This window comes from Aotus nancymaae, unplaced genomic scaffold, assembly GCF_030222135.1.
Source record: "Aotus nancymaae isolate 86718 unplaced genomic scaffold, 86718_ANA_hifiasm-v0.15.2.pri h1tg000059l, whole genome shotgun sequence".
In the NCBI taxonomy this organism is placed as follows: domain Eukaryota; kingdom Metazoa; phylum Chordata; class Mammalia; order Primates; family Aotidae; genus Aotus; species Aotus nancymaae.
The window spans coordinates 70,380,191-70,389,617 of record NW_026988473.1 but is presented as its reverse complement, the minus strand read 5'-3'; the positions used below and the strand labels follow the sequence as shown (position 1 = coordinate 70,389,617).

The 9,427-nt window shown below is 44.7% G+C and overlaps 1 protein-coding gene across 3 annotated transcripts in view; it reads left to right on the top strand.

Annotated features, from left to right (window-relative positions):
* Positions 1-1,031: 1,031 nt before the first annotated feature.
* ME3 (malic enzyme 3) overlaps positions 1,032-9,427 on the top strand; it is a 211,516-nt gene continuing 203,120 nt past the window's right edge. For 2 of the 3 annotated variants that reach the window (XM_012469479.2, XM_012469478.2), the window contains exon 1: positions 1,335-1,517. In XM_012469479.2, the coding sequence (XP_012324902.1) occupies positions 1,335-1,517 (183 nt within the window). Of the gene's footprint in view, positions 1,518-9,427 lie in introns of all 3 variants that reach the window. The other variant, XM_012469477.3, reaches the window with a different exon arrangement.

Genomic DNA, 9,427 nt, shown 5'->3' with positions numbered 1-9,427 from the left:
CCTGCACTGGGCGGGAACCGACTGGGGTGAAGACCCAGGGAGGAGCAAGTATGGCCAGAGCTCAGTGAGAAGGGGAGAGTAGAGAAGGATAAGCTTGAAGAAGCTGGCAGGAACCAGCCTATGGGAGACCCTGTAGGCCCTGAAAGTTTGGATTTTATTCCACACACAACAAAGTGTTGGCTTTAAAAGGAATCTCCCGACTACTGTATGGAGAAAGAATAAAATTAAGTTTGGTGCTAGATAGACCCCAAGATCCCTGTCTGGCCCCAATAACCCATGGGAAGCTCCATAGGGTCCCCGGGAGTCCTCTTAGTAACCGTGGCCCCTATATCAAGATGCCCAACAGAAGTATCTGCAAAAACAGAAATGTTCTGAATCTGCACACAAGTGGCTCTTGAACTGGAAATGCAGCTAGTGTGACCGCAGACTGGATGTTACATTTTATTCTATTTAGATGAATTTATTTACATTTATATACCCACACGTGGCGAATGGCTATTGTTCTGGGCAACGCACGGCAACACTGAGCACCGAATGCCTGAGGATTTCTACTCCAAATCCCGAAGGCGCGCCCTTCCCCGAATGTTGGGAGAGTGCGAGGGTATGCGACCCCTAAACGCAAATCCCCCGCTGTGCATTTAGTCTTGCCAAGATGGAGCGTCTCAGGGGGGCATTCTGAGCTGCTTCTTGTCACTGGGGACAACCACGTGCACGCGGTGCTGAGGCGCCCCACGCGCGTCCTCAGGGGAAGCCAGGCACTGAGAACAAAGGTTTCGGGACCGCTCTTTCGGGAACGCACCAGCCCCGCGAGCTCGCTGCCGCCGGCGCGGTGCAGCCATTGGCGGGAGAGGACTGAGACCGCAGCTCCTCGCCCCGCCTGCTCCGCGGCGGGACCGCGTTTACCTCAGCTCCCCGGGCAGCGCAGGTGGGTCGGAGATAGAGCGGACCGAGGCAAACCACCACACGGGATTGAGGGTTCGGGGACCCCTCGCCACTCAGTCGCCTCTTTTTCACGGGGATAGGGGCGGGGGTGCCGCAGGCCGTCCCCCGCACCGGATCTGCTTCCAAGGGTTGGTTTCGCTTTGCCTGGCGCTTGGCGAGGCCTGGCGCACCGCACCGAGCCGAGCAGGTGGCCGCCGAGGAACGCGGGAGTGAAGGGGTTGGGGGAGGGGCGAGCGCTGGCGCCTTTAACCCTTTGGGAGCCCCTGCCCGCTAGCGCCCCGAGGACGCGTCTCCGGCTCAGGCCCGGTGCCCCGCAGCGCGCGTGGGTCTTGGCTGGCTGGAAGGAGGCCCTGACCTTGCTTTCTCTCCCGTGCCAGGTTTGCACAAGAACCATGGGCGCCGCGCTGGGCACAGGCACGCGGCTGGCTCTCTGGCCCGGCCGGGCCTGTGGCGCCCTCCCGCGCTGGGCACCCTCCGCGTCTGCCCGAAGCTGCCACTCCAAGTCCGGCTCGGCGCGCCCCGTGCCCCTGAAGAAGCGTGGATACGATGTCACCAGGAACCCTCATCTCAACAAGGTAATGGGCCCGGGGTCAGGACGGCCGCGTAGTGATCCCGTGGCTGCAGGAAAATTGCGCCCCGCCCCCTGGACCTGGAAAGGATCCTCCCGGGCGCCCTTCCAGCGGTTTTTCTGTTTTTGCCTTGCAGGGGCTTGCTGTGACTTGACTTGGCTTTCTTGTCCCTCCTCTCCCCTTCATGCGTGGAGAGAGGCGACCAGTCATGCAGGGAACCTAATTTCTTCTGCAGTAACACCATAGACCAGGTTTAGATCCTCGCCGTCAGTCTGACCTGGTGTCAGCTCTCCCCTTGATGCTTACTAATTTTGTTGGTCTTGTGCAGTTCATTTTACCTACGTGAGTCCAGGTTTCCTTATCTGTAAAATAGATATAATTGTCTTGGGAATGTCGTGAGATCTAAAGAGAAAATGGGGGTAGAGGTCTTAGCACAGTACCTGGTACCCAGTGGGAGAAAAGAGTAAGGTTATGATTATTGTTCTGGGAAAAAGATTAATTTGCGAGCAGGGATGGGAAAGTCTAGACCTATAGAACTTTTCGAGCTTGCAGGAGCATTAGAGATCCTAGTTTAAACCTACCCTTTTACAAAAAACAAGACAACGGAAAATTGCCCAAGGTCACCAGCTAGTTAGTTCTGGCTCTGCCACTGGAATCCAGATCTCCAGTGCTTTGGTCAAGTTTGTCCCACTGCTAGCCCTTTTGTATTAACCTAAGAGCACACACATTTGTTTCTGGGAATTGAGTATAGTATCTTTGGTTCAGAAGATTGGGTGAGAGAAATAGAAGCAAGGGACTGAGATTTAAATCCTGTCTCCCCCTACCTCCTCAAATTAACTTACACATCTCATTTAACTTATCTGAGGCTCAACTTTCTCCAGCCTAAAATAGGCATTATGATAGACCTGTCATTTCTACCTCATTTGGTTATTGTGACAATCAAATGAATCACTGAACTTGAAATCACATTTTAAACTTATAAAGTGCTGAATAAATAACTACTGCAAAATAATTTTTTAAAATAATTGCTCTGACTCTGGATTGTGAAATTCAAGTGAGGCAATCTGTGTGGAAAAGATGTTTTTGAGAAGTAGAAACCACTATATAATACGAAGTATTGTGATTGTTTCCCCAGAATTAATAGAAGCAGCTAAGGAAAAAAAAATCAATCTCTGTCTATCACATTGGACTCCTGTTCTTTCCAAAAGAAACATTAAATTGTTTGGGCACTACCACTTTTCAAAGTGTTCAAGGTGTTTGTTATCACCTTGAATTACTTTGCTAGTAAGCATTAGAAAATACAAACTGGCTTAAGCACACAAAAGTCTCCTTTAACTAAAGAATCTAGAGGAAGGGCTGCAGGCAGGGATTGAACCAGAAGCCCAGATGGCCTTGCTCAAGATGCAGATTCTCCCAGGCTGTCTACTCTGTACTCCTCTGCAAGGTCAGTTTCATCCTCAAGCTCCATTCAGTAAGTCTCTCACCTCGTTATTGCCACAGTCCTCCATCTCCTATTCTTACACCACATCATCCAGGCATAGAAAGATACTTTTTTCTGGTAACTACTGTGGTAGAGAAAAGACCCTTTCTCTGAAGCCTCAGGAAGCAAATCCTTCTTCCTTAATGACTCTGGTTAGAGTTTCTCTTCCCATTCCCAAATCAAAACCAATCGCCAGTAACTAATGCCAGTCAGACCCCACCCCTGGAGTTAAAAATAGAATTTAAGGTAGGGCCACTCAACCACCAGGCTTGGAATAAAGGAATATAGATCCTCACATTAAATATGAATACTGTCATCAGAGGGAGGAGGAATGGATGTGGAAAGCAAAACAATAAATTCCCACTATAAACTCCAAATCATTGTGGAGTTTATAAACTCCACATAAACTCAAAACAATAAACTCCAATCATTGTGACAATAATTGCCTTAAAAGTACTGCCATATTACCAACCAGCACTTATTGCCTTGTGACTAGTTAAGAAAATAAAGGAAAATCTTTAAGCATTTTTTTAAAACCTAGGTTTTGGTCCTGAAATCACTCTTGCCCCTTTCATTTGCCTCAGATGTAAATTTTTTCTCTCAAGTACTATAAATAAGGTGTTGATATGGTTTGGCTGTGTCCCCATCCAAATCTCATCTTGAATTGTAATCCCGTTAATCCCCACCTGTCGTGGAAGGGACCCTGTGGGAAGTAATTGAATCATGGGGGCGGTTTCCCTCATGCTGTTCTCATGATAATGAGTGAGTTCTTACAAGATCTGATGGTTTTATAAGCACCTGGTGCATTTGCTCTGCTGGCGCACTCATTCTCTCTCCTGCTACCTTATGAAGAGGTGCCTTCCGCCATGATTATAAGTTTCCTGAGGCCTCCCCAGCCATGTGGAACTGTAAGTCAATCAAACCTCTTTTCCTTATAAATTACCCAGTCTTGGGTATTTCTTTATAGCAATGCGAGAATAGACTAATACAGGTGTTACCTATAAATCTAGGGACCTGATCTTTCCATGATGTTAAACAACATCTTTTATACATTCCTGAAGTCAGTTGATGCTGGTCCAAGATGAAAAGGGTATCTAGAAAGAGGCTGACAGCCTGTTGGCATCCCCTATTCACTGACCGTTGGGGACAGAAGGGAAGCAACAGAGGGAGTGCTTCCTGGGAGATGCTGTGAGTGTCTTTCTCTTCCCACTGGAGTGCCTCCTTCTGACTGTTCTGCTGACCTCCAGTGCTCAGAGAGTCTCCAGGGAAGGGTTGAGACTTGGTACTTTCCATCAGCCATGTGGGAAGATAGTGCTGAGGTTAAATAGAACAATGAGGTTATTACTCAGGAAGCAAAAGGGAAGTGCAGTTTTGAAAGGGTCTTCAGTGCCATGCTTAGTGTTCAGGTCTGTGGGTGGATTTTTTTTCTACTAGAATCACAGTTCTTCCAGGCCAGGGAATGAGTTTCATGCACCTGTGTTTGGCATGGGGTAGTGCCTGAAAGATCTAGCAAGGACATTAATATAAAAATTAACACTAAATTCTTGGAATGTGTTCGCTAGATTTGCATCCCATTTTGACAGATCAGGAGTGGCATTTAAGTTGCAGCTCTATGACAGAGGGTGGTCAGGAGGTGGAATTCTCTGAGAGAAGAGGTGCTGACCAGGGCAAGCATTGCTGTTGTGCATTCACTGGGTTCTACTACCAGCTTTTATCATGCTCTGGCCATGTGATCTGTGATGAATCTTAAAAGCTCTGTCCATGTTACACTACTGTGAGGATCGTAGGTGATAGCCCCTGTGTGGTAAATATTAGGTGATCATGAGGATGATTTCCATAATTGGGGTAGGAAAGCCCCTCAGGGATGATATAGCCTGGAATTGTTCAGACTGTGAGTTACAAACTATGAGACATGAAATTCACTTAGTGGATCTACCAGCAATTTTTTTTAAAGAAATGTATTAGAATGAACTAGAAAAATAGCAAATGCATTAAAGTTAATAAAGATGGATACTTTATCAGGTCAGCATGTAAAATGCCTATATTTACTGTGGATTGTAGTAACAACAAGTTTTTAAAAATCAAATTGTTCTCATCCAACACTCTCATTTTCCAAAGAAAAGACAAGCCAAGGAAGAAGCCAAGCAACTCCACAGAGATTATCGTTTGTCACAGAAGTCAACAGAGGCAGCCTGCTTACTGTATTTGAGTCTACTGAATAGTGATGGCAATTCGCAACTGTGAGGGCTGATTTAGGCATATTCCTGATAGTGACAGAACTGATACTAGATGATTCCAAGCTCCCTCCACGAGTCTAGATTTTCTAAGTGATCTAACTACAGATGAGCTTCTATTTCCTTTTTTAAACTAATATTCTGCCTTCTTCTAAAATTTATGTAATGACCTCTTCTGTTGTCCATGTGGATTGTAGCAACAGAGTTTGGTTATATGACCCATTTTTACTCACATTAAATAGGCAAGTATCAGCCCCATTTCACAGAGGTGGCTTCATAGGAAGATGTCATCCCCATTCTATAAGTGTAGCAACATGTTGATGAGCCATCAACATATTTCTAGCCTCCATTTACCTATAGTGTCTTTTAGGAAGAGCTGTCCTATTCCCCATTTGCCATACTAGATCTGAGTCCCCCTCCATTTGTCTTATCACTCTGTTTCCTTCTGGCACTGGTTGGTTTGTCTTCTACACTAGACCCTGAGCACCATGAGGACAGAGACGCTGTCTTTTCACATGGCATTCTGTCTGTCTGATTTGAAATATTCAATAAACATTCGTTCTTTAAATGATTTTAATCATGCCATGGCCTCTTTTCCTCTCAATTTTATTAATCTTAGTGTTACTACTTTACACTTAGCCCAATGTTCTTGCCGCCTAAATAAATGCCTACATATGGCCCATTTTGGAGGAAATGCACCTGCTTGACTCTCATCTTCCCAGACTTCCGGGCTTTTAACTGAAGGGGTACATTATTTCCCAAAACACACCGGTCTTCCCCCTTTAATCTGTGTGCCAACAGTGATTTTTTTGCCATAAAATTCCACTGATCCTTAACCTGAACCTGCTTCTCTGCAGTTTTTTTGATCGCTTGAGCTTGATAGTCAGGGAAAGAATGAATGAAAAATGTTCTTGGTCAAATCACTGTGATTATGGACCAGAACATTTCACATAGTGGGGACTCAGAGACTGCAAGGCACCATGGGTGATGGCCTTCCCAAGTAGACTTGATGCATTTAGAGCGGTAAAACTGCAAAGGCTTGGTGGCCAGTGCTGCAATGTTGATTATACATCTGAGACCACATAGGTTTCAGCTGAATCCCTTCTGTACTCAATGATGATTTATTAGACTCCCACACAGGTAGGATTTGCCTTTGAATAAGTATATGATTCTGTTCTATGCTAGCTTAGAACTTGATCTTGTCTCCTTTGGATGAGGAAAGGCTGTTGTCATGGGCTTGGCTCATCAATCAATCAGGAGATGATGAGTGGGTTGTACGGATAATTAGAAGTTTATTGGTGATGCTGTTTTCTTCCTGGAACGCAGATTACATAATATTTCTTCTCAAGACCTCTGCTTCAGGTATGATGTAGAATTGGGCCTCCTGGTTGAGAGAAACAGCGGATTATTAAGTAAATATTAGCTCCATAAACAGAAATTTACTCTAGATTTGAGCTTGTGCAATGACTCAGGACATTGAAGCTCAAATACTGTTCAGATATTTTGGAGCAAACTAGCAGAGGTGGGTTGAAATTAAACTTTTCTCTGTTGGTAACTATTGGTATTGGGGCTTTGTTTTTAGAATGGCTCAAAGAATGTTTATTAGTTGCTACAGATTCGGCATTGACAACAATGTGAACCCCAGAGGCTTAAACAAGATAGAAGTATATTTCTCTGTTATGAACAAGTTTGGGCAAGCAATTGTTAGTTGATATGTGGTTTGACTTTGTTTCTCTGCCATCCAGCATGCAGTTTACATTTCAAAGTCTGGGATGACAGGTCTCACCTCTGCTATCAATTCCATGCAGAAGCCAGTTGGGAAGGGGAAATCCCTTTTAAGGGCACAACTTGGAAGTTATAAATATCACTTCCACTTACATTCAGTTGATCAGAAGTTGGTCATATACTACATTTAGTTGCAAGAGAACACGGAAAATGTAATCTTTGGCTGGGCACCCATATATTCAACTAAAACTTCTACATTATTAAAGAAAGGGAAAATGGATATTGAAGATCCTACCACAAAATGTTGATATGAAGCTTTCATTGTTTTACTCTGTCAATTCTACCCCAGCCTTTAAAAATTTTTCTGTTTCTTTATATCCCTACTACCATCAACCTTTTTCACTCCTTTGCCGTCTCATATCTAGATTATGCAAGAACCTCTGACTTGATCTCCCAGTTTCCAGTCTTCTTCAGTCTTCTCCTCTGTGTCTGTTAATCATACCTTGAAAGACTAAGATCTTGGATTTATCCTTGACCACTCTCTTTCCTTCAGACACCTTATGGAATCCACCAGAAAATCTTGTTGCTCTGTCTTCAGACTAAGTCTGGAATTCAGCCCCTGTTCATCATGGTTCCCCACTGATTGAAGCCACCAGCATCTGTCTGCTTAATGCCTGCAGCAGCCTCCTGGCTGGTCTCTTTTCCCTCTAGTTCCTCTCATTTGTTCTCAACACAATGGCCAGGGTGATTCTTTTAAAACTAAGTTTCAACATGTCACTCTTTGCTCAAAACCTGGCCACATCCAAGTCTTGACAATGCCTTTCACATGGACACTCTCTAACCTCATCTCTTGCTACTCTTCTCTGCCTTGCTCACTGCCCCAATCCCATTGGCCTCTTCAAACAGTCAGATGTGCTCCTACCCAGACATTGCACTGACTGCTCCTCCTTCCTAGAGCACACCAACCCTCCATAGCCACATAGTTAACTCCCTCCCTTCTTCAAGGTTTCTCACTTTCTCAATGAGAGTTGCTTTGACCAACATATGTGAAGTCATGAACAGTCCTTTCAACTTTCTTGCTCCCCCTACACATCCTACTTTCCCCCATAGAATTGGACACTTCCTCATATTCTACCTAATTTCTTACTTGATATGTCCATTGCTTATTGTCTTTTCATTTCTACTTTGATTTAAGATCCACTTAGGCAGGGACTTTGTTCATTGTTTTGTCCCAGATACTTAGGTGGTGCTCGTAAGCAGTTAGTGAGTGAGCGAGGCATTCTAAGAGACGTCTGTTGAGGCTCCCTCCTCTCATCTCTTCTCTTCACCTCCCCTTTTACCAAAGCCTTTTCTTTCAGCCTGGTGACTCTCCTCCCCCAATGTCTCCATCTGTGGTGTTGACATGCCTGTCTAGAGTGTGTATACATCTTACATCAGCCCTTTGGGTGCCCAGAGGCCCGCTGCAGAGTGAAGTGCTGGAGGAGCACAGCACAGAGATGTTACCTCTGTTTATCTCTAGCTTTAAGCAGACCCCAGGGAAGAAGGAGACATAGGTGGTGCCTTGGAACCAGAGGTGGACAGGGACAATTCTTGAGCCCACATAAAACACAAAGGGGGATGTTTAGGGAATAGACCAGAGGTAGGAGACCCCAGCATCTGTCAGCATCTCCAATTTCCTAGAACTCCTACCCTCCACTCTTAAGTCCCTGGAGACTTCATTCCTGCTTGGAATCTCTGTATTTCCACTGTCCTGCAGGACCCCTTTGAAAGACAAATGAAACCACACAGTTGGAGCCTCCTCTCCCAGGGGTCTGAAGATCAAGGATGTGTGGAATGGAGTGCCAGGAACACAAGAGGGGGATTTGCTGTTCCTGGAACCTGAAGATGATATCCAGAAAGTATTTTCTCATAGGCATGTTATAAATAATTGAATCATCCTCCGAAGAAAGTATATCTTGTGTTAAGTAAACATTTGTGTAATCATTATGAAGACTTTAGAATCATTGGCTTGTGTTAATGAATGCTTAATTCAAATTGCAAAATACTAAGTGGATTCTGTACTCATGAGTGTTATTGTAAAGAGATGTAAGTCTTAAGGGGCTCGGAAGTAAATGTGTGAGCATGATTGTGTTAGGTCAGTGAGATTATGGGAGATTTGTTTCCTCTTTATGTGCTTTTCTTTAGTGTTCCATTTTCTTTTCAATTTTAGGTTACGGTTTCTGTTGGAAATTATGTTTCTAGAGCCAAGTAAGTAACATTCAGACCAATTTTGGGAAGCTGGCCCATCTGTAATATATAGATGGAGATCCCTCTGAAGTAGTCTTCTTTCAAGCTTTTATTATTGGTCATCTTCTAGAGGCAATAAAGATTCATGTAATAACAAAATGTTAACAGAGGAGCCTGCTGCCTGTTCTAAAAGCAATTGTAAACAGCAATATCTAGATTACGTCAGCAGCAGCACTGAAGGGCAAATCCCA